At 41.5% G+C, this 26,056-nt stretch overlaps 1 protein-coding gene and 1 long non-coding RNA gene across 2 annotated transcripts; one reads left to right on the plus strand and one right to left on the minus strand.

Moving 5' to 3' along the window:
* The first annotated feature begins 11,688 nt into the window (after window positions 1–11,688).
* Window positions 11,689–12,478, plus strand: LOC140582691 (uncharacterized). Its single transcript, XR_011985507.1, has 3 exons — window positions 11,689–11,801; window positions 11,960–12,059; window positions 12,279–12,478. It is a non-coding gene; the product is annotated as an uncharacterized lncRNA (long non-coding RNA).
* A 10,372-nt stretch (window positions 12,479–22,850) lies between these two features.
* LOC140583020 (uncharacterized) lies at window positions 22,851–26,032 on the minus strand. Its single transcript, XM_072707604.1, has 3 exons — window positions 25,746–26,032; window positions 24,604–25,177; window positions 22,851–23,153 (listed from the first exon to the last, which is right to left on the minus strand). Exons 2-3 carry the CDS (start codon window positions 25,174–25,176, stop codon window positions 22,905–22,907), a joined length of 822 nt encoding a protein of 273 aa, XP_072563705.1. The 5' UTR covers window position 25,177; window positions 25,746–26,032; the 3' UTR covers window positions 22,851–22,904.
* Window positions 26,033–26,056: the final 24 nt, after the last annotated feature.

Genomic DNA, 26,056 nt, shown 5'->3' on the forward strand with positions numbered 1-26,056 from the left:
AAGCGCAGCGTGCACAGTGTAGATCCTCTGATAAAGAGTAGAGTCGCACTTGTTTATTTCTCTGTTTTCCGCCAAGAAACAGGGTTATTCTTTTACAAAACCAAGTGCAGACGTTTTTTTCAACCGAAGGTCACCTAATCTTCGCTGGTGTGATTTTCAGGCGACTGGCTGAGATACGGAATCAAAAAGGTGAGCTTTATTTTAACACGGTAATTTAATTAGATAATTGTACTTACGATTTATTGTCTAATAGATATGTGAGTATTATAGGATAGTCCGACATAAGCCAGTCAACAAAAATGCTGTCTGTTAAATAAAGGAGGCTGTTTTTCTTTAAATGTCTGCGGCGCTATTTAGAGACTAATACAATGTTAGTATTGTAATGTATTGGTTTTTCGTTTGCCAGTCATATATGATGCACTTTATGGGCGGCGTAATACTATGGAAGATCGTAATATTGCGACATGTTCGATTTGCGACGGTTTTTAACCAATCCGTAGGTTCCTATATATGCGAAAAAAATTTTGTACCAAATGTTCTTATGCTCAGTTTGGTTAAAATTTAATTACTGAAGCTTGGTCTAGTGGTGGAGTACTATTATCCTGTTTCGGACGTTTTTTGTTTGGTTTATTGGTTACCGTGGTTTTTTTCTTCCCCAGAATGTCTGTGGATATCGTCAATATCAGTGAGTGGCCGACGCAGTTGTTCCAGGCGATTAAGAAGGCCTTCCGACGCCTGAGGGCGGCGCTGTCAAAAATCAAGAGTCGCTGTATAGCAGCCGTGAAGGCTCTGCGGCCTGAGGTATGCCCCCTGCCGATCGTTACTCTGGGGAAAGATGAGCGTGCGAGTTCCCCAGATGAGCAGGATGTTGACCCGTCGGAGTGGCTGGAATGGGACTCCTGTGAAGTCTCTTCTGATGAGGCCCATGAAGCTGTTCCTGGGAAATCCAGTGTGTCCTCAGAGGGGCCAGGCTGTGACAGTGATTCAAGCTGGTCTGATGACGACGGTGATGACAATGAAAACTCTGAGAATGCTCAGCTCTGGGAATCCTTCCGCAGTGATGACCCATACAATCCGCTGAGTTTCTCCTCTGTGGTGACGTCTCAGGCCACTTGCCCACCAGAGGGCTGCACTCCAAAGGCTGGAGGGACGCAGGTGGAACGTCTCTGTGATGAGGAACAGTGGCGCCCTCTGCAGGAGGAGATGCCCACTACAGGTCACAAAAAGGTATAATTTGGATGATATCACTGTGCCTCTGTGTTCCAGTCCCACAGGGAGACGCATTCTTTTTGGGTTTCACAACATCTTCAGTAATGCGTTAATACAAATGCAGTGAACAGCTAATGTATGTGGTTGGTTATGTGTTGCGCTCTTTGTGTAACACTCCAGGTTTCGTTTAACGCCTCCCCTTTGTTATTGCAGGTGACCTTCAGTGAGAAGGTGGAAGTGCGCCCTCTTGTGGCCTGGGCGTTTGCCAGCCGTGTTGCCCGTGATGGATCCTGCTGGTTGCAGATGGCCAGAGACAGAGACCGGTTCCGGAGGAGGGTGGAGGCAGCCAGTGATGTCATTGGGCCTGTCCTGCTCCCCCAGCACAGAGCAGCAGTTTGGGAGGGGCTCCTACTCTCGTGTTTATGTCTGACTGACGCGCGCCGCCATAGTGAGATTTAACAGCATTAACGTTAAAAAAGCTCTTACTGAGCTCGTTTTACTGTATCCTATGCGCGGTAATTTTGCGCTAGTGCTCTGTTTGAGTCCATGAATTATGTCCTGCATAGAAATGTGTAGTGGCAGTACATTTAAACAACTGGATCGCATTTTAAGACACAATCTTATGTAGACATCACACCTCTCCCGGAACTTCCGTGAGTCTCCCGTAAATGGACCACAGCTCCATCACACTCCCGAATGATGTGCAGCATCCCGGAAATCTGTCCACACAGAAATAAGAGCAATCAAATGCAGGGAAGTGGCCACGTGCCTATGGATTGTATGCTGGGCGTGGCTACGGATCGTCTGCCGCCGCCCCCCAACTTTCACAGCCAGCACCCCCTCCCTTCCCTAAGGGGGGATAATTCAGACATCCCAACCTGCAAAAACTCAATTCAGGGAAGTGCCCCAAACCCCCCAACAAGGAGGGAAATGTAACTTCAACAAACTTAATTTCACAGTTTAATTTGTTCATTTATTTCCTCTAGTCAGCACACTAAATTACGAAGGTCAATATTATGTATTATTTTGACAATAATATAAGTAGATTATTTTACCATTTATGCAAATTCCTTAATTATATTCCATTGCTACTTTACAAAATCTTCAAGGAGTCATTCATGACAGCATTGGCAACTAACCAAGTGTCTAACTAGTGTAGACCTGAATAATACAGCATATGAAATGACACCCGTTAAACTCACCTCAACATGGCTTTTACAGTCGTCTAAACCGTCATGAGCAATGCTGAAATCACTGTTGCAAACAGTACAGCGCGCAACATTGTCATTATTTTAATCCTTATTAAACAAGGATTTTCACTTTTGTGTAGTCTGAAGTGAAATACGTTTTATATTTTCGTTTTTTGGGGCACTTTCCCTCAGTATAGGCCCTTTGTGATCACTGCAAATAAAAAAAATGGTATTCTACAGTTTAATACCATCTTTACTACTAATTTAAAGATAATTAGTATAAAATACATTTTATTTGCATTGCACTTTATATTTTAGCAATCTCAAAAGTGCTATAGAAAAAAAAATAAAGAGATAAAACAGGAGAATTTATAAAGTACCTTAAAATGTCTTTTTTAAAAAAAGTTCTTCGAAATGTTGTTTTCGTTCTGTAGTGGATGCAATTTAAGTTTTAACAATAGTAGTCAGTTTATGAGACTTAAGCACAGTGTCAGTAAACTACATACAAGGATGAACAAGTTTATCCACAGTTAATTCAAATGCAATCATAAATTGATCATAACTTACGCCTTGGAAGCCATTCTTGACGAGCTGTTCGACAAATGATGAAATCTTGAGCAGAATCTGGAGCTCTTGTCTCGCTGGAAGCAGAGGTAGAGTAACTATACATGCGGAGGTCTCCTCTTAATATACCATTCTGACCGCGTCCCCTCCCCCCCTCGTAGCCCCGCCCACCCCAGCCCCAGTGTCATTCTGAGGGACACTTTGAAAGACAATTTCAAAAAATGTAACTTTTAAAAAGGATAAGAACTGAAATTATATTTCTAAATAAAGTGATAAATCCATAGTGCAGTTCTAAAACTTCTGCACCAATTCGCCACCACACCACAAATATATAGTAGGCTCTACAGTATAATATAATTTACCCAAACAACAGATCCCTTATGTTGCTTGCTCATATACATTTGATTTGTGTCTGTCTTTGCCATTTCAAAACCATGTTGTGACTCTTGGCTGACTTTAATATAAGCTATTGGAGCTGTAATAATTTCCGTTTTACAATATCTTGATTAATGTGGAAGATCGTAATTTAACATACATAGGATGATAATAAAGAATGTCTGCTTTCTTATGCGTCGGTCACGCTAAGCAACCGCAACGCCCCGCATACTCAAATGATATAGACACCAATATATACAGTAAACTGGTGAAATTTGCAGATGACACCAAGGTGGGTGGTGTAGAAGATACTGAACTAGCGGCTCAGCAGCTACAGCGGGATCTTAATTTAATTAGTGACTGGGCTGACACCTGGCAGATGAAATTTAACACAGACAAATGTAAGGTACTCCATGTAGGGAGCAGAAATATAAAGTACAGGTATTTTATGGGACCTACTGAAATAAAGGTAGCTGATTATGAGAAAGACCTTGGTGTGTATGTTGATGCTTCCATGTCTCATTCTCGCCAGTGCGGGGAAGCAATAAAAAAGGCCAATAGGATGTTGGGGTATATCTCCAGGTGTGTGGAGTTTAAGTCAAGGGAGGTAATGCTAAGATTATACAATTCCTTGGTGAGACCTCACCTAGAATATTGTGTACAGGTTTGGTCACCATATCTTAAAAAGGACATAGCGGCCTTAGAAAAGGTGCAGCGTAGGGCCACAAGAATGATTCCTGGTCTTAGAGGAATGTCATACGAGGAAAGGTTATTTGAGCTAAATCTGTTCAGCCTCAAGCAAAGGAGACTGAGGGGGGACATGATCCAGGTCTATAAGATTCTAACAGGTTTGGATGCTGTTCAACCGAATAGTTACTTCAGCATTAGTTCAAATACAAGAACTCGTGGCCATAGGTGGAAATTAGCGGGAGAACATTTCAAACTGGATTTAAGGAAGCACTTCTTTACACAGCGTGTAGTCAGAGTATGGAATAGTCTTCCTGATAACGTAGTGCAAGCTGAATCCTTGGGTTCCTTTAAATCAGAGCTAAATAAGATTTTAACAACTCTGAGCTATTAGTTAAGTTCTCCCCAAGCGAGCTCGATGGGCCGAATGGCCTCCTCTCGTTTGTATATTTCTTATGTTCTTATGTTCTTATACCATCGGAAAGCTACAGCGATTCTGAGCAATTGTAGAGGAGAAATTTCGCCCCGCCTTGTTAGGGGAAAACTGGCGGTTATTCTACCCAGGGAGACCAAGTAATGAGAGGATCTGAGTCCCTCACCCCGAGTTCTTTTAGTCCCAGTATTTGCGTGTGCAAATATGTTTTACCCGTTCTGCTGCGGGAGGGTGTTGGAAGGCAGGTTCAGGGGACAAAAATGGACACGGTGGCACCCTGAAATATATACGTTTTCGGCCGGGTACCGATATAATCTGCCGACAACCCTGCACTCCCAAAACCTAGCACGTCGGGTGCGACGCCCCTACCCCCGGGTAGTTACACAATGTTTGAACGCATAAACCACCCTAAACACAAACGAGTCATTTATTGTAAACGTAAAGGTCGCTTTTCTTTCCGCTGTCCTCCAACCTTAAACAGCAAGCTATAAAACGGACGGCATGAAAGAAAATACTTCAGGCCACAGAGATGAATTAGGCACCGATGACGCAGAGGAAATTGAATAATTCAAACATCCCCCTTTTTAGCAATTCACCAATTTGTCCCGTTGTCATCAATAACAGAAAAAAACTGCTTTAACTCAAAACGGAAAAAAAAGAAAGAAAACATCTCAGGGTTACACAGAAAAGCATAGCACAATACCAATCGTCATTCACCTATTCAAAATACAGTGCGTAAATGACATTAAACAAACACTTCGACTGCGCTTAATTACATCCAACACACACTTATGCATAAAATTGTCCAGATCTGCAACTTTGCCGAGACCTTCACCCGATTGAGGAGAGTGAAGAAAAGGAGCAGGTTTACCAGTCAACGACGGAATGGGTCGAGATGAGTTGTAGGGGGAGGCCTCTGTATGGCAAGGTCACTCACTCGCGCTGCATCCGAGGTCGAAATCGCCCGAGTATGCGCCCGTGTAACACAGCTCCGGGGCCCTGGATCACAAAACCGGCGCGCGCTGCCTCCACTTCAGCACCGCTAATCCGGGTGCCCTCCTCCACGATATTCCCCAGCTCCTTCAGTTCCACCGGATGCCAGGACACGACTTAGACTCCCGAAGATGCCACTCGTCATACCCGCTGTCGTCGACACCACTCAAACAGCCCCTCCGCGTCTCTGTCTTCCGCTGCAGACCGAGATCGCGTCCGGCGTATGCACACCAGGCTGCCCGCCACGCTCTCCGTTTGGGATGGCGCAGCCCCAATAATCCCCAACTCCAACACAAAGAAAAAAAAAAACAACAGACTTTCGCTCTGTCAAAACGAAGCCGGGCTCCAACTATACTAGCCGCGATTCCTTGTAAAAAAAAACTTCACGCGACTCTGCTTCCACTTCGCCCAACCGACCTTTTTTTTACCGCTCCCCTCACTACCAGAGACTCGCCCAGCAACGCTACTCATTGGATAGGCTAAGGCATGACTGCATGATCCACCGAGCCCAGAGACTAACAGGAAAACTAAAATAAAAACTACGGATCTTTAAATCCGCTACACAATATTGGCAGTATGATCCAATTTCGATTTCGCCGTATTTACCCTGAAATTTCTGCACGAATTCGCCACCACACCACACCACATATATAGTATACTATAATATAATTTACCCAAACAACAGATCCCTTAATTCTGTTGCTTGCTCATATACATTTAATTTCTGTCTGTCTTTGCCATTTCAAAACCATGTTGTGACTCTTGGGTGACTTTAATATAAGCTATTGGAGCTGCAATATTGTCCGTTTTACACTCTCTTGATTAATGTGGAAGATCGTAATTTAAAATACATAGGATGATAATAAAGAATGTTTGCTTTCTTATTTGTCGGTCACGGTAAGCAACCGCAACGCCCCGCATACCATCGGACAGCTACAGCGATTCTGAGCAATATTGGCAGTATGATCCAATTTCGATTCCTGAAATTTCTGCCTGAAAGCACTCGCTCACTAATTGGAGCGAGCCAGCCTTAAAGGGCCCAGATCGCATTACTGATGGTACCACATATTGTTCTAATCCGTACTGTTGTGACACAGACATTTGACATACAGTGACTACTAATATTAGCAGGATAGGCTCAATGTATAATGTTCCGAATATTTTGGTATATTGCTCGGCATTACTGGTTCTTTAATACATTTATTTGAGTCACTCTGTTAACGTGACCTGATGTTTACGTGATCTCAGCCTAATTGTTACGTTGGCAGATTGTTGGGGGATGGGTAGCCCTGCATGTGCATCGCAGAGAAGTGCAAAACAGCTATCAAGGAAACAATAGCCCTAGGCTGGCAAGCCCAATCCAGGTATTTGTCCCCTCATGTCAGAAGCTGATGTTAACGGATTGAGTAACTGACCTGCTTGATTCAAATGCTGATGACTCCCAGGCTGAGGAATTTGTAACTAAATAGTTGGATTAAAAATATTTGCATCATTGTAATTTGCTCACAACTACAGCTAACTTGCATGTGTGGCCCTGTTCCCTGTTCCCTGTTTTCTTCTGCTTATCACTTACTTTTAGTTGAATTTCCAATTGTCATCTCCATTGTTTAGTGCTCAATGTCTTTGATAAATATCATATATATAATATGTCTAATATAAGTTTAATAACTTTATAATTTAATATAAGTTAAGACAAGCTTAATACTAATTGTATATCAACTATATATATCATAATTAGCCCTTCTGAAGTCTGTTACCCGTCATCTCAGATGTTGATGTTAACCGCTTCAGTAAGTAACCTGTGGGTCGCTCTGGTAAAATAGTTGAGGTTATTTTTCCTTAAACGGTCATCATGTTTTTATGCTGTACTGTAGGTTGTCAGCTTTATTTGCCTGTGTACATTTTATATTGTCGGTCATTGCTTTGACCTCTGTGATTTTGCTAAGGTTATCCTGCTAATTCCCTTGCAAACTGTAAAATAAAAGCGTGATTATTTGAGTAGACGGGCTGTGTGTTTCAGTTCGTCACGTGCTTTGGTGTATTTGCGGTGTATTACAGGTCAGTGTGCCATGCATCAGATAGGTAGTAGCCCAGTCTATAATGCTCCAAATATTTTGAAGGGTTACTCTAAAACTGCTGGGGCTATAGACATGTGTCTGGTCTCTGTGTGGACCACAAATGTTGTGCTTTAATTTGATGCTTAATTTGGCTTTATAGCCTGAGGTAGGACCTGAAACAGACCTCATTCCAGGCATCCGTACAGACTGTAAGGCCCTTCCGAAGTCTGTTACCCCTCATCTCAGATGTTGATGTTAACCGCTTGATTAAGTGACCTGTGGGTCGCACCTAAAATACTGTAATACTTGGGGCAACGACAAGGTCTTAAACTTTATACATTGTCAAAAAAACAAAAACAAAACAATTATACCTGGATATTACTAGAAAAGTGTCACTTTATTTCACATTTAAAGAGTTATTTCACATAAAAACTGCATACAAGAAAATAGTACAGTGCAATCAGGATATACTTGGGCCAATAGATTAGAAATTAAGAGCTTTAAATTTGATGAATGAATAATCTTTTTCAAAATCAGTCGCCCTATTCTTAGGTAATAAGAAGCCCACCAATCAATCTCCGTCTTTTCCCTTTAAATGCTCTGAGGATGGTTTTGTATACTTGGGTATTCATGTGACCCCTACTTTTGAAGCAATTATATAAAGTCAATTTCACACCATTGTTAGGAAATATCCATGATGATTTGAATAGGTGGATGGCTCTCCCTCTGTCATGGCTGGGGAGGGTGGCTCTGATAAAAATGAATGCCTTACCCCGCTTACTGTATCCATTGCAAATGATTCCTATTTTATTGTCTAATAAGGCTATAAAAGAGTTAACTGGGTGGCTCAGTTCATTTATTTGGAGCAAAAGGAAACCCAAATTAAAACTATCTAAACTTCAGCTCTCTAATGCAAAGGGTGGCTTGGACCTCCCAAATATTAGATTATATCAGTTGGCTTGCCATCTTAGATTTATTAATGAATGGCTTATTAAAGACCCTAAATCAGTGTGGCTTGATCTAGAATCTTTACAGTGCAGCTGCCCCTTACAAAACTTATTATTTGTTTCTAATTCAAATTTATGCAGAACTCTGTATAATAGTCCTTTAGTACCCAATACCCTCAAGGCATGGCGTGCTATTCAAAGGATGGAAGGCAAGAGCGATATAACCTCACCTCTTCTGCCTATTTTGAATGATCCAGAGTTCCTGCCAAGTGTCACAGATTCAGGTTTTAATCTTTGGCCTATTCTTGGTATTTGTAGGATGGGTGACTTGTTTGAGGATGGATCTCTAATGTCTTTTGATAATTTAGTTTCTAAATATAATCTACCTAGACCACTTTTTTAGATTTTTGCAAATTAGAAACTATATATTCAAAAATACCACACTTATCTCTAAATACTCTTTTTCTGTTATTGAGGAAATCCTCTGGAACTCCCCATCACACAGGTTGATCTCCCTTTTCTATAAAGCTCTATGCTCCTATGGTGCAGATAGCACTTCATATCTAAGACTGATTTGGGAAAGAGACCTGGGGGTGGATATTCCAGTAGAGGAATGGGAGACGGTTTGGTCTCAAGCTAACAGGCTCTCGGTTTGTAATAGGGCAAGAGCCATTCAGCTTAGAATTTTACATAGACTACATATCATGCCACAATTAAGACATAAATATAATGCAAGTCACTCGCCACTCCGTCCTAAGTGTAAGTCTAATGTAGGAGATTATATTCATTGCATTTGGAACTGTTATAGGATCCAGGCATATTGGTCCAAAGTTGTGGCTCAATTGAACAACATCTTTGGCCTGGATCTGGATCCTTTGTTACTTCTCTTGGGCTTTCCTTGTAAGCTCATTCCAAATAAATTTGAAAGACGACTTTTTAGTTTGTTGTCTTTTGCTGCCAGGAAGAATTTGCTGATGTCATGGATCAGTGATAAGCCTCCCTCCATCAAAGGCTGGCATTCAATTATTAGGGAGATTATCCCTCTGGAACTCTTGACCTGTATTATTCATTTGACAACTGATGCTTTCATTCGCATATGGACTCCATACCTTAATTTCATAAATGCTTCTACCTGTGACATCTTGTGGTTTGGAATGTGTTACTAGTGGTGTATAGATAATTTATGTATTCTCCCCGGTTATTGTCGATTTTGATCTGTGATATAATACTCTGTTTGTCATTGTATGTATATTTTTTGCTTTCCTTTGTGTTGTATTCCAGCCAGTGTGTGTATGGTTTTGTCTTGCTAAAATAAAATTAAAAAAAAAAAATTAGGGGGTGCAGTTCGGGTATGAGGGCCCCACCACCACTGCTAATTAAGCTGCTAATTTTGTTACTAAAGCTGCTTTTGTTTGGTGGTATTAAGTAATTTTGTTTTAGGGACCAAAGAGCAGTCAGCTCAATTCATTAAAATGAGAGGTGAGAATGACCACCTCTTCACCGGGGCCAAGAATTCGGCCACCATGGCTTGGAGGTATAAAAACAATAATCTGTCAGTTTAAACATCTTATGCTTATGAATGCAGTTTAACCCTCATCCTGTATGGAACCCATGACATCAAGACAGGCAATATATGGGGCAATCTTGTGGGCAGTGGTGGCTTAATGGTTAGGGAAGCACCCTTGTAATTGAACGATTGCAGGTTTGAATCCCCAACAACAAATAATTTATTTTTGTATAGCGCATTATCACAACATTACATTGTCTCAAAGCGCTTTACAGCATCCCCACCCAAAGCTCCCAGTGAGTAAGCCATAGGCGACAGTGGCAAGGAAAAACTCCCTAGAAGGAAAAAACCTTGGGAGGGACCAGACTCAAAGGGGGAGCCCATCCTCCAGGGGCCGGCAGGGAGAGTCAAATACAGTTAAATCTGAGACACGAACAGGGAGCAGGTGGGAGATGGCAAGCCGGTGCCAACGCTCCCTCCAATCGCCAGGCAGCCAGAAGGCAGGGAGCGGGTCATACAAGGAAGATGACACGGGCAGAACGGCGAACTGGATGCACGGACGTCATTGTTAGAGGCGACGTCACATGTAGCAGGGTGTGCTGGACATCTTGATAGATTGAGGGCTCCAGGCAGCACCCCCCAGGAGAAGTAGGGGAAATAAATGCAATTAGTCAAAGTAGGGGAGACTATAGGCAGTGCTAAAAGGTAGATCGGCAGATATGGCTATGGCAGCATAAGTAGGAGGGAGAGGCAGGTGGGAATGCAGGCATGGGGAGTCCCTGAAATGTCAGCACTCCAATCCCACAAGCGATTGTGAAGCTAGAGTGACAGCACTGTCAATTCAGTTTATCCAATGCCAATGGCACCGATCCCCACCCAGCTCAACACCTCACACTATAGGTTAAACTGGGAGTGAGAAGTTAGCTAGAGCTAGAACTAGTGTCCCTAAAAGCTAAACTAAATAGGTGTGTTTTTATTCTAGACTTGAATATTGAGAGTGAGTCTGAAACCCGCACATCTGGTGGAAGACCGTCCCACAGCTGAGGAGCTCTATAGGAGAAAGCTCTGCAGCCTGCCGTAGCTCTTTCTACCCTGGGTACTAACAGATATCCTGCACCTTGAGAACGAAGCAAGCGTGGGGGATTGTATGTGGTCAGCAGATCACTAAGGTATTCTGGTGCAAACCAGTGAGGTACTCTGAGCAGCACTGCCAGAGACTCCCTTATTAGCCGAAAATCAGGCCTGGAGTCCTGCTGGTTAAAGAAGCGGTCCAGGACTGGGACGCTAAGTTTAATCCTGCAGAACAAGGGTCTGATCTGGTTAGGGAAAAGATGGACAATAACAAAAACATCTAATGGGTTATTTTAAATGATCAAAGCATTATTCAGATTATTACACTTAAGTAAAACATACTAATACACTGTGGAAACACTCCAGTCTCATATACTTTATCTGTGTAAATCAGCTTTGTTTGAGCCCGATATCAGCTTTGTGACATTTTTCAAGCCAATCTATTCACACAGGCCAGCTAGAAGATCAAATGAACTTTAGGAAATGTTCTAGTTTATTCTAAATTTGAAAGTTATTTAGTTTATACAGCTACAACGTGTATCCAATCGTGGGTCATTCAGTTTCTGAAATTATCCGTAAAATTAAGTAACTAGCTATGTTATAATTTAATATTAAATAACATAGTAAACTCTCCAGTCGTTGTCACCACAATGTCAGAAATTTTAGCCAGTAGCAAGCAGGACCATTAAAGCTTCAAGGAAAGCTGAAGAGAGCTTAACAGTGGACCTTTCTCAGCATTTCCCTGAAAGTGAACCTTAGCCCAGTGTTGTAAGTATTTGTATTTGGTATGTTCCATACAGCTGTGAGCATCGTGGCCCTTTTTTAAACATACTCACATCTACAGATGTGCACACTTTGAAACGTCCCATTATTGACAATTCATCCCTGATGCACACACACACCCTTTCCATCCTCCTTTCTACTAGGACCACTCCTATGCATTGGCCGATTCTCCCACTCGTCTAAAGGCTGGACTCGGTGACGCTTTGGCTAGAGTGGAAAGTCTGGAGGGGGAGAAGCGGAATGGTAAGGCCCGAGAATAGAAGGCAAAGATAACGGTGAAGAGTCTTTGCGAAGATCTGAATAAAAAGAACCTCATAAACAACAAGTAGAAAGAGAGGCTTGATTTCTACCCGGGTAAAATAAATTGATGAGTACAACTTGGAACGTCATGTATATGTTATGTTAACACTCTTTTTAAAAATTCATATACTGTAGGTATTGTTTCAATTAATTGAATTTCAGATCTTCAGATAGACCTCTTTGGGGGCCATGAATACACAAAGGACCAGAGAGTGTCTGCCCTTACACTCGACCTCCATGGTCCAAAAGCATACAGCTGCCTGAGGGAGTCTCTGCATCTTCCCCTCCCACATCCACATACCTTGCAAAGGTATTGTTCATGTTATGTGATTAAACGTTTTTTAAACATACTGGTCCAACTACTAAACCACTTCAGCCCTACATATTATGTTGTACGACAAACAGCGAACTGATGTATACGCTGTGAGCTTGTTGATCTGCTATTTTCACTACTTTTGAAAGTCTTAGAAAATGCGAACAATTTCAGAAAAAAATGAGAGATAGAAAAAGTGCCTGAAATAGGGATGCCAGGGTTAAAATGCTGAAATATGCTATTTGTTTTCTTTTTGCAAATGTGGATGTAATCAGTGGATGCCAAGCCTGGACTCAATACGATGATGTTGGACATGTTGCAGAGATGACTTACACAAGACCCACCTAAATATGGTTGTGTGGCACTCATGTTGGATGCCATGGGCATCATAAAACAGATTCAGTACAACCCCCATAGGCGAAAAATGTCTAGATTTGTTGGTATGGGGGATGGCAGGGATGAGACTGATGTAGCCACAAACATGCTTGTTTTCATGGCGGTTGGCTTACAGCAGGGGTGTCCAATCTTATCCGCAAAGGGCCGGTGTGTATGCGGGTTTTCGCTGCAACTCCCTAATTAGATTATTAATTAGAGGACTGATTGGCTGAAGAGTCCTCACACCTGGGTTTGAACAGCTGACCTACAGGTTATCCCAAAAACCTGCATACACCCCGGCCCTTTGCGGATAAGATTGGACACCCCTGGCTTACAGGGTCATTGGAAAGCTCCAATTGCCTACTACCTCACAAAGTCGCTGTCACCAGACACACAGAAGGTCCTGGTTGTCCATCCTTTGGAGGAACTGCATGCACGCAGGGACGGATTACGGACCGGGCCAGCGGGGCCGCTGCCCAGGGGCCCTTGGGGTGCAGGGGGCTCGTGGGGCCCCTAGCCCAAAACAATTTGCAACGCTTATCAACAATGTATTTTCGTTTGTCTATTTTAGAGGGCCTACATTCTTTGATCCTCTGCCTACAAGGGCCCCTGACCCAATAGGGCCTCTGATGGAAACATGGAGGGAGGGCGTTTGGCTGCCAAGGGCCCTTGAATTGTCGTGGTGGTGCTGGTGGTGCTGGTGGTGGTGGTGGTGCTGGTGGTGGGGGGGGGGGGGGGGGGGCTCGCAAACGTTTTGCCCAGGGGCCCACACAACCCATAATCCGTCCCTGCATGCATGTAGCATAAGAGTGGTCTGCATGACAATGGATGGGCATGCCTGCAACATGAACATGTGCAAGCACAAAGGGGCAAGTTAAAAGGAAACCCTCATGAGCCATTACAAACCTTCTTTGAACATCCAGTGACTGGTGACAGGGTTTTTGTGTTGGTGGATGCTTGTCACATGCTGAAGCTGGCATGCAACATGTTGCAGGCTTACAGTCCAATAACCAGCACTACTGGAGAAATCAACTGGTCATACATTGTTGATCTCAAAAATGTCCAAACAAAAGATGGACTCTGTAGCAGTAGCTCTATACACATTGAGGGACCTTGATATTCACACTATAAACACTGTGAAGAAACAGTTGAATTCATTGAGGTAATACAACATGAAAACATTGTTATATAACATTGCATATTCTTCATGAAACCCAACTCTGTTTATACTTACCTTTCATACTTACCTGTAGGTGGAAATCCAAGCAAAGCTTAGGACTTAAATGTTTATTTGTTGTATATATTGAAATTAGATATTAATTTGATCTCTTTGATACCTACAGACACCCTGTTATGGTGATATTTAAGATGGTTTTGGTTAATAGTAATTTGTTTTCTTAGATAATTGACAGGCTCTTTGACATCCTGAACAGTTGCAATCCCTGTGCCACAGGTTTCAAAGCTCCCCTGGGTAGAGTTCTTCTTGAGAGGCAGTTTGGTGATGAAAGATGGCACACCCCTTCATCAAACAAAAAGGTCTTTTAAAATAGTGAATGGTTTCCATGAAAAGTTCATGAAATCATAAGTTCAGATTATGCTCTATTATCTTGTTGTGCATCGAGTTCATAAGATGCTCTGTTCTCTTGTTCTGATATTCTTGCTATCTGCAGTTTTGTTTCTGTTGACTTCTGTCAATGTTTTTCAGGTCATACAAATGTCAAAAATTGTATGTATGTGCATATGATGCTGTGAAAAATGGTATTTTCATATGATGCTGTGAAAAATGGTATGTATGTTTATATGATGCTTTTGTGTGCAAAGCCTTTTGATGTCTGCAGTTTTGTTTCTGTTGGAATTTTCTTGTGTTCAGTGTTCTTCCGTTCATACAGGTGTCAATTGGTTTGTATGGCATGTTCTTGTCAAACTTTCCCTTTAGCATCCTCGAGGTAAATCATTGATTTCAAGGACCTTAATCTTGACATTCTGAAGAAGCACCCAGTAATTTTGCAACCAGTAGCTTTGTAGTCATTTGCCAGTCAGGGACATTACTGGAGAAAAAGATGTATTACTGTTACCATCCCTGTCATTACGTGTTGTCACATCTCATGGATATTTGTTGAAAAGTCATATAAATAAAATATGCTAGCAGCTCTCAAGGTGTCTTGTCTTTCCATTATCATATTAATAAAACATTTTTTTTTAAGGTACCTGTCAATCATCGGCTTTGTCATCAACACTGAGACATTTTTGATGATGATTCCTGGCCTCCTCCAAGTTCAGCATTATGTCTGCACATACAGCTTCATTCAGGATCACTTGGAGCTTCTCTTCAATTCTCTCAGGGCATCAGGTAGGAGTTTCACATTTATAGCTACTCTTCTTCTTGAGCTGCCACCTTTTAGTGCTCATATGTTTCAGGGGTCTACCAAGGCAAATTGGTCCTAGGTGAAGGGCCAGACGAAGAGTGGTCCAGAAGACCTCAGGAGGTCACTGGGGCCCTGCCCTGGAGCCAAGCCAGGGGAATGGGCCCGTAGGTGAGCGCCTGGTGACTGGGCTTTTGCAGTAATCGGACCTGTTCCCGGTGAGGGTTGGACTTTGCCAGGGTTCATAACCTTAATGGACAGAATCTCTAGCCGCAGCAGGGTGATGGAAGGTTAGGGTTACATTAAACCAGGTAAGCGGAAGATGCTAATACAGTATGGTAATTAGTCTTTTCTAAAACTTGCCCTATGTAACCCCAGTTCCACTCACTATGGCGAGTGGTAGGTGTACAGGGACCAGTGTGCTAGGTTCGGTGGGAGCAGTGACAAAGGAGCAGACCCGACCACAGATTTAAGAGATTATTTACACCTCACTTTTACTGAGGCGAAAAGGGGAGAAAAAAAAAAACATATATATACCCACCCAAATGCATATACAGAAAAAAAAACAATTGTAGTAAAAGTATTTTGCCAACGGGCACAATGAGTTTACTCCCCTTTTAAATTATATTTCTTCTTTAAATAAAACAGAAATTCCCAAAACCATATAATTACAGCTAATGACTTCCGTACGATACCAATTTTCAACAAAAAAAAAATACAGGGACAGATGTACAAATGTCAATTGGACAAGTAACAAAAAAAACAAACAAAAAAAAAGTAATAGAGGTACACTGATTAATTTCAGAGTCACCGTTGGTGACCTGATGAAGGAAAAACTTAGCTCAATGTCCAAAATAGAGCTCGCCATCGCAGTTAGGCTCTGCAGCGCTGAGGCCGAAGGTTTCCAATGGAAAAAAAACCCAACCTGTATAGTAGTACAGTGCCGTACAAAAGTTGTCAATTACAAAAAAAATAAAATAAATTCAATACCCCATTTCCTTCCACTGCACCCAAATCACATAGGAAAAAAAAATTAAACAAAAGATTGCCGTACACAGCCTCCAAGATGGCAGATTCACGAAAAGGGTAACAGAAATGGCGCCGGTGTTCTGAAATTCTTTCCTACCCATGAAAATGTCCTACCCGAGTTAACTGCACATGCTCGTTCGCTACTTAACACACACCCATAAATATCTGCTGCTTTCGAGTCTCTGCTTTTCGAAGAAGAAACAAGGTTAGTTTTATCGCATTTTTAGTAATATATATATATGTGTGTGCGTGTTTGAGTGTCATACATTTTCGACTTACCATGTGCATGTGTATCAGAGTGCAGTTTGAATACACTCTTGCCTGCAAAGCATCCGCGTGATTTTCACGCTGCTTTAAAACTTGGCTGTGTGCGAAATTAACTCAGGGCTTGCAGTATCCATAGTTTGCATAACAATTTAAGTCTCCATGGTAACTGTTCATCTTTCATTCTGAAACATGTTACATAAAATCGCATTCCTATTATCTGTTAATAAAAATGAATAAATAAGATTTCTATTTCATGTACACGTTTTTACTCACGAAAAAGTGAACAGTATTTCTAATGATCCGAGCATAATGTTTGCATTAACAATCTAATACTGCACTTGGGCCCTGTGAAACGTAATGAAAACAAAATGTATGAATCAATAAAAACAGAATTTACTTAATTTTTTAGTGCTGAAAGTCATGTCGTGCTGAAAGTCATGTCGTGACTATGCAAAGACTACGTTTTATCCCAAGACACATTATATTGGAACACGCATGAATATATTATCCTTTCTGTTACCATTTCTGAAAATATCAGTTTTCTGAAGAGTCATGGGTTATAAGAGTTTTATATTTTCTCTTTTACAAGTATGTGTCAGGGTCAGCTTTGTGTAACATTATAAAATTTCCTCTGTTTTCAGGTGCTGTATAACTAATGAAACTAGTGGGGACATTGTGATTGGACAAAAAAATCAATATCTATACTCTACACCAGGGCTCTTCAAATCTGGACCTTGATTCCAAATCCAGGCCTTGTTTTCAGTTCTCCCAGGTAGTTTAATAATTACTGATTCTGATTGGTCAGAGGCTTCACATCTGGCTCACAGGTAAAGGAAGGCTGGAGAACCAACAGTGCTTGGACCTCGAGGACCGTGATTTGAATAATAGGGCTCTACACTATGGTCATCTTATATGAAATATTCATATTCCCAAATGTTTTAAATATGAAATGGGTTGGGATGGGTTAGGATACCCAGAGATACATTCACTAAAGGGAAGAACGTGGACATTTAAAGATTAACTATGACAATATGAAAGATAACTATATCTATATTTCTGTATCTTTAATAATGTCCTACCACCCTTAACATAGAGGGGAGCAGATATTTATGGAGTGTTTACGTCTATAATAATGTCCTACCACCCTTAACAAAGAGGGGAGCAGATATTTATGGAGTGTTTATGTCTATAATAATATCCTACCACCCTTAACAGAGAGGAGAGCAGATATTTATGGAGTGTTTATGTCTATAATAATGTCCTACCACCCTTAACAGAGAGGAGAGCAGATATTTATGGAGTGTTTATGTCTATAATAATGTCCTACCACCCTTAACAGAGAGGAGAGCAGATATTTATGGAGTGTTTATGTCTATAATAATATCCTACTGTACCACCCTGTGATGGCTGCCCCCATTTTAAGGGAAGTATCATTTATGGTCATTTGTTATTCTATGTTTGAGTTTGTTTAGTTTAAGTTGCAATATATTAGCAATTAACATTTAATTTATGTATTTCTTTATTTGGCACATTTAACCAGTTTACTAGATGAGGCGCACACATTTGGTTAACTGGAATAATGTGCTGAGTATTTATTGAGTTTAATTTGTTTCTTTTGATTTACCGTGTGTGGAGTGCAGGGGAGGATTCCTTGCTGCTCCAGGCAAAAGAGGTGGCCAACATGGAAGCTGGGCTAAATGCAGGAAGTTGGACAACTCCAACTGGCTGTTTGCCGTGGGAGTGGAATAGTTTGCATTTAGTTTCTTTTTATTGTTTAGGTATATTTTTTCGGATTCACTTAATTTGATTTGATTTTGTTTGTTTTGATTGAAACATTATCTGACTTTTGTATGGGTGTATTTGTGGTATTTGTTATTGGTTTTACCCCTTTTGTGTCTTGTGGTTTGGCCAACCAGTGTATATATAGCCCTCATGGTGTCTTGTCTATAGGAGGTCAGTATGTTTGGTTTAGGTTATTTAGTTATTGATTAGTTGACTTTTTTTTTGTGGGCCCAAGTTTATTCTTTGTTAAATTGCTTTCTTTTTGTGAATTAAAAAAAAAGGATTTTTTCCTAATCCGCCTGTGTTCCTCGTGCCTTCCATCTCGGTCCCTGACACACCTATAAAGGGGAGCAAATATTTATGCTGGTAGGAAAAAATTTCAGAACACCGGCGGTATCTGCATGTCTCGGCATATCTCGCGAGCGCGTGTATATACCCCCGTGTACCTCTTGGATGTAGCCTCTGTTTACTTTGTATTAGTTAGTGTACATACTTCTTGTGCTGGGTATCCGGTTGTCGCGTGTGCCTACTTAAAATGCATTTATTCATCCAAACGTTTGTAAACGGGCGGGCGATTTTCTACCCGTGTTTTAAATAAGTTTTATAAAATCGCGCATGAATAGACGATCTGGGGTCTTGGTTTCACTTTAAAATGCCATCGCTTGAATGCCTGCAAAGTTTTTTTGGTCACCAGATGGCACTATCGCTCCATTATACAGATTGCTGTCTGCTTACCTGCATTTTTAACACTTGAAAAGCGCCGTTCATACCCTAATTTGTCTTCTTTCATGAGCAAAATTGTGCACGGGTGTGCAGATGAGATCTAAGTTTGTAATTAAAAATGAAAAATGGCATGTTTTATCTGCCAAAAAATCAATGTGACGTTTCCGACCCGTGTTTTTAAAATTCTTGTAATTGAATTAATCACAAGATTAATAAATGAGGTAGGTCTTGGTTTCATTTTTAAACGCCATTGCTAACGTACCTGCAAAACTTTTTTGGATCACCAGATGGCACCATTGCTCTATTATACAGCGGTCTCCTCATTAGCATTTAGCACCTGATAAGGGCTGTTCATACGTTTCATAAGTTTTTTTTTTCCATACCAAAATTGGTACACATGTGCAAATTAGGCCCCAATTTATAACAAACAAGGGAGAAATCAAATGCCATGTTTCTGTAAAATTTTATTTAATTTCAACTGTTGAAGCCCCATTCACTCATGCAAATATGTGAGTTTGTTCGAAGTCCATGAAAGTACCCTAAAGCTGATTTTTGCACACCCAGAATTTGATCACTTGTCCTAAACCGATCAAAGATTATAAAACAGAATTTGTAATGGAAAAAAAGATCAGGTGTTCCGGGCAATTCAGTTTTCCTATATTTCCCCTGTCGCGCGCTGATTTGTACACGGTTTCGCTGTTGTTTTCATGTCTTTTTACGAAGCTCTTGAGGTAAACAAGCCATATATTTTAAAACATCACATGCCTTTTCGGTGTTTTTTGTTTTTACAGATAATACATGACAGTATTTAATTTGCTGGATAGAGATATTTCTTGATGAAAACGGTATAGTATTGCTTATAAGACTACACTCACCTAAAGGATTATTAGGAACACCTGTTCAATTTCTCATTAATGCAATTATCTAATCAACCAATCACATGGCAGTTGCTTCAATGCATTTAGGGGTGTGGTCCTGGTCAAGACAATCTCCTGAACTCCAAACTGAATGTCAGAATGGGAAAGGTGATTTAAGCAATTTTGAGCGTGGCATGGTTGTTGGTGCCAGACGGGCCGGTCTGAGTATTTCACAATCAGCTCATTTAATGGGATTTTCACGCACAACCATTTCTAGGGTTTACAAAGAACGGTGTGCAAAAGGAAAAACATCCAGTATGCGGCAGTCCTGTGGGCGAAAATGCCTTGTTGATGCTAGAGGTCAGAGGAGAATGGGCCGACTGATTCAAGCTGATAGAAGAGCAACTTTGACTGAAATAACCACTCGTTACAACCGAGGTATGCAGCAAAGCATTTGTGAAGCCACAACACGCACAACCTTGAGGCGGATGGGCTACAACAGCAGAAGACCCCACCGGGTACCACTCATCTCCACTACAAATAGGAAAAAGAGGCTACAATTTGCACGAGCTCACCAAAATTGGACAGTTGAAGACTGGAAAAATGTTGCCTGGTCTGATGAGTCTCAATTTCTGTTGAGACATTCAAATGGTAGAGTCAGAATTTGGCGTAAACAGAATGAGAACATGGATCCATCATGCCTTGTTACCACTGTGCAGGCTGGTGGTGATGGTGTAATGGTGTGGGGGATGTTTTCTTGGCACACTTTAGGCCCCTTAGTGCCAGTTGGGCATCATTTAAATGCCACGGCCTACCTGAGCATTGTTTCTGACCATGTCCATCCCTTTATGACCACCATGTACCCATCCTCTGATGGCTACTTCCAGCAGGATAATGCACCATGTCACAAAACTCGAATCATTTCAAATTGGCTTCTTGAACATGACAATGAGTTCACTGTACTAAAATGGCCCCCACAGTCACCAGATCTCAACCCAATAGAGCATCTTTGGGATGTGGTGGAACGGGAGCTTCGTGCCCTGGATGTGCATCCCACAAATCTCCATCAACTGCAAGATGCTATCCTATCAATATGGGCCAACAGTTCTAAAGAATGCTTTCAGCACCTTGTTGAATCAATGCCACGTAGAATTAAGGCAGTTCTGAAGGCGAAAGGGGGTCAAACACCGTATTAGTATGGTGTTCCTAATAATCCTTTAGGTGAGTGTATGTTTCGTGGTAATTTATGTACTTATCGATGTAACTGAGTTTCGATAATTTAGAAGTTAATTCCGAATTTTTAGCTGGTTAGCTAGTTCTTGCTAGTTGGTACTAGCATTGCGTTGTGTTTTCGTTGGTGTGCCTCTGGGTTTTTTGTGTCTATTAATGTATTAATTACTACAGGGAAATTTACATCGTGTTTGATAGTGAGTCAAAAATACCTCCGTGTAGAGCTGGGCGATATGGCAAAAAAAATTATCACAATATTTATTCCTGTATTGACCGATATCGATAATTATCAATATTATAGTTTCACAATGCTGTTCCATGTAATAATGTAATAATCAAAATAATAAAATTAACCCTATTCTGACAAATAGAATGAATAGATTGAAACAATATTAGTAAACAAATACTTATTTTTCCAACAAATTTTACTGTTTACATACAAAATTCCCTTAAAATTATAAAAGGTTATTCATTTTCAAGTATTCAAAGGAACATAGCTGAAATGAACAAAACCGTATAATAATGTAACAATGTGCAAAACTGTATAATATTGCAAATATGTTAAAGGGCAAACATAAAATAAAGCAGGACAGAACTGACTGCAACAAGTATCTTCCTCTATTCTTGGTCTCTTAACCTTTTAAAATTCTGAGGTAGAAAAGTATCTAAACCAAACAAAAACACTTATTCAAAAAAATGCCAAAGCATGGTTAGATTTTTTTTGTCCAGCGCTGCAAAACGTCAGCACTCGTCACCATGTCACATGGTACAAAATCCTTGCGAGAGCAAGACGTGCAGCACAAACTGGAACTGCCTCCGTGACGACACAACTTTGCCCTTATTGGCTAAAGATTTGTGTCACGCGTATGACGTTTGTATCCCAGGAAGTTCCAATGCGTTATCTGCTATTTCTCCCGAAAAGAACGTAAAGCAGTGAGAACTGGTTTTCAGTTCATTTACCTGGTAAAATAAAGTTTAAATAAGTTACATAAATGCTCTAACAGTACATGTTAGTGGTTTATTTGTTAGTTACTGTAATGTTGCACTGCTTTATTTGTTTAATCGTCCAGTCTGTGAAGGCATTCAAGTAAGAATTGCATTGTACTCTGTACATAAAAAATTTGAATCCTTGAAATACAAGTATTTGATCTTTTTCCTGGCAGCTCTTTTTACACAGAGCCACTGTACACAATAGTTTTATTCACTGCTAACAGTTTGTATTAGGAGTTGGTTATTGTAAAAGTAGTAATGTGCATGCAGGTGATATTTGTATAGATCTACACCCTTCTGGCAGTGCTGCCATTGCAGTCAGGTCTCGCCCACAAGGAGTAGCAGTTGTCCGACTTGGCTGCAGTCGGTTTATACTCCACCCCTGCAGCCGACGGCAGATCGTGCTCCACGTCACGTCAGCTGCAGACAGACCTAAGGCCAACTCAAACGCACCCATTGCTTCTTTAAGGGAGGATGGGCAAAATTACAATGGGGTCGGTGATTGGCTGTTGTGCTAGCGTTCAGTAAACGCTCTGCTTGATAGGCCATCGAGTTGTCTGTCTCGGCGCATTCTCTAAAATGGAGCAAACTTGGTTGATCGAGTTTTATAGTCCATTTATCATCATGATCGTCCTCATTTTTTTAATCGATATAAAATCGAGATCGTTTTATCGCCCAGCACTACGATGCAACATTCAAAAGGGGGTAGTAAAGTGATATGTGGCAGAGCAAAGTGCCAATTCGATGTGGGGCAGTGATTAGCATGTGGAGAATGCTGCAGCAGTATTACAAAAATCAGCAACTCTTTTGAAAATAGTCATATAAAAAAAGTTTATAGAATCAGTACACAAAAGTACTTCTACTCAGAGTCCTCCCGGTATTGGTGTCTGGAGGAGGTGGAGGAGCCCCTCCCAAGCCTCTCCCAAACTGCTGCTCTGTGCTGGGGGAGCAGGACAGGCCCAATGACATCACTGGCTGCCTCCACCCTCCTCCGGAACCGGTCTCTGTCTCTGGCCATCTGCAACCAGCAGGATCCATCACGGGCAACCCGGCTGGCAAACGCCCAGGCCACAAGAGGGCGCACTTCCACCTTCTCACTGAAGGTCACCTGCAATAACAAAGGGGAGGCGTTAAACGAAACCTGGAGTGTTACACAAAGAGCGCAACACATAACCAACCCCATACATTAGCTGTTCACTGCATTTGTATTAACTAGGGATGGCGAAAACTAAAAAATTTCTTGACCGACCACCGAGCCTCAGTAGCCGGTTGAAACCGGTTAACCGATTAGTTTAAAATATGGTACGCTATTTGAAATAACAGCCATTTCGAGCCGCGCCTGCAATTTCGCAACTCTGTCGCATCTCTCTGCCGCTCTGCCTCCCGCACACACACACACACACTGCCACTCACGTCACTTTTTTTAAATCCCCTACAGCGCGAAACATGAGTCCCGCAAACGCGGCGCCGAAGAGCTTGTTGTATGTAATCGTAGGACAAATGGCTCCTTAGTTTCAAATGGTTTGGGTACAAGGTGATCGCTTTGAAAATAAAGGCGTTTGTCTAGGTTAGAAGCTCATTTGAAACATTGCCACGGCTCATTTAAGAAAATGACAGCTCCGAAGAGACGCCGCTTTAGTTGAGGTAGTGCTAACCATAATAAAGAAAGATGATGATCATCATCACCTTATCGGTTACCACTGAAATGTAGATGTAATGTATTTCCAAATCTAAGCCCATCTTATGCGGAATGTTGCCTAATAGACTGCAACATGATAAAAATAATGGATAAAACAGGCACCTTCAGAATGCGTAAAAGACGCACCGGCCAAGGCAGGTCTAACTCACTGTGTGCCTTCTAATAACGGACAGGACAACTCTGTTGTATAATTAATATTATTTTTTTATTTTTCAAAAAGACAAGTGTCAACTTCTGTTAAGGGCAACATCTCCTAAACCATAACAGACAAAAACCTACAGCTATTCTTAAGAATAACATTAAATAAACGAAAAATTATTAGAATCTATGAATGAGAATACTGTAGCCAACAAACAGCTCACAGACAGGTGTTAAGGGTACGTGCTAATTATTAAAACATAACACAACGATTTGGCCATTAGTTATTCTTGGAAAATAAATTAACGAAAAACAAGTTAAAGTTAAATTTCGCAAACCTTGTGAGCGCGCGAACCCAAACGCTGTGACCTCGCGCCAAATGTTTTTATTGGTTTATTAAGTACAAACAGGCGAGTTATGAAAAATTGAGTGTGAGGGATAATTTGTTCACTTAACACAAAAAGATGAGGAATGAGATGGCTAACTGTAGTAGCGTATAGTCCACTGTCTATAATAGCCTAATTTAGATATCACTTTTTTTTTTAACCGACTACCGACAACTTTGACCGGTTAACGTTGATACGGTCAACCACCGGTCAAACGGTCATCGGTTAACATCCCTAGTATTAACGCATTACTGAAGATGTTGTGAAACACAAAAAGAATGCGTCTCCCTGTGGGACTGGAACACAGAGGCACAGTGATATCATCCAAATTATACCTTTTTGTGACCTGTAGTGGGCATCTCCTCCTGCAGAGGGCACCGCTGTTCCTCATCACAGAGACATTCCACCTGCGTCCCTCCAGCCTTTGCAGTGCAGCCCTCTGGTGGGCAAGTGGCCTGAGATGTCACCACAGAGGAGAAACTCAGCGGATTGTATGGGTCATCACTGCAGAAGGATTCCCAGAGCTGAGCATTCTCAGAGTTGTCATCACCGTTGTCATCACCGTCGTCATCAGACCAGCTCGAATCACTGTCACAGCCTGGCCCCTCCGAGGACACACTGGATTTCCCAGGAACAGCTTCATCGGCCTCATGAGAAGAGACTTCAGAGGAGTCCCATTCCAGCCACTCCGACAGGTCAACATCCTGCTCATCTGGGGAACTCGCACGCTCATCTTTCCCCAGAGTAACGATCGGCAGGGGGCACACCTCAGGCCGCAGAGCCTTCACGGCTGCTATACAGCGACGCTTGATTTTTGACAGCGCCGCCCTTAGGCGGCGGAAGGCCTTCTTAATCGCCTGGGACATCTGCGTCGGCCACTCACTGATATTGACGATATCCACACACATTCTGGGGAAGAAAAAAAACCACGGTAACCAATAAACGTCCGAAACAGGATAATAGTACTCCACCACTAGACCAAGCTGCAGTAATTAAATTTTAACCAAACTGAGCATAAGAACATTTGGTACAAAAAAAAAAAAACTTCGCATATATAGGAACCTACGGATTTGTTAAAAACCGTCGCAAATCGAACATCTCGCAATATTACGATCTTCCATAGTATTACGCCGCCCATAAAGTAAATGGACTGCAATTATATAGCGCTTTCCTACTCCTACGAGTACTCGAAGCGCTTTACAATACATGCCTCACATTCACCCATCCACACACCAGTGGCGAAAGTCGGTTTCAGTGCATCATATATGACTGGCAAACGAAAAACCAATACATTACAATACTAACATTGTATTAGTCTCTAAATAGCGCCGCAGACATTTAAAGAAAAAGCCTCCTTTATTTAACATTTTTGTTGACTAGCTTATGTCGGACTATCCTATAATACTCACATATCTATTAGACAATAAATCGTAAGTACAATTATCTAATTAAATTACCGTGTTAAAATAAAGCTCACCTTTTTGATTCCGTATCTCAGTCAGTCGCCTGAAAATCACACCAGCGAAGATTAGGTGACCTTCGGCTGGAAAAAAAACGTCTGCACTTGGTTTTATAAAAGAATAACCCTGTTTCTTGGCGGAAACCAGAGAAATAAACAAGTGCGACTCGACTCTTTATCGGAGGATCTACACCGTGCACGCTGCGCTTTCCTTTATATAGCCGGTGGGGGTGCGGGGGGGCGAGGATTTCGGCCAATCATACAGCGAGGCTTTTGACGTCCCATAGAACGTATGCGCATTACGTGTCTGGGACAGCTGAGTGATTCGA

The sequence above is a fragment of the Paramormyrops kingsleyae genome, chromosome 25 (genome assembly GCF_048594095.1).
Source record: "Paramormyrops kingsleyae isolate MSU_618 chromosome 25, PKINGS_0.4, whole genome shotgun sequence".
In the NCBI taxonomy this organism is placed as follows: domain Eukaryota; kingdom Metazoa; phylum Chordata; class Actinopteri; order Osteoglossiformes; family Mormyridae; genus Paramormyrops; species Paramormyrops kingsleyae.

Bases quoted from the DNA above. Each gene is read 5' to 3' on its own strand.
- LOC140583020 (XM_072707604.1), bottom strand. From the start codon at position 25,176: ATGTGTGTGGATATCGTCAATATCAGTGAGTGGCCGACGCAGATGTCC. The intron at 23,154-24,603 runs GTATAATTTGGA...TTGTTATTGCAG, and splicing joins CCACTACAGGTCACAAAAAG to GTGACCTTCAGTGAGAAGGT.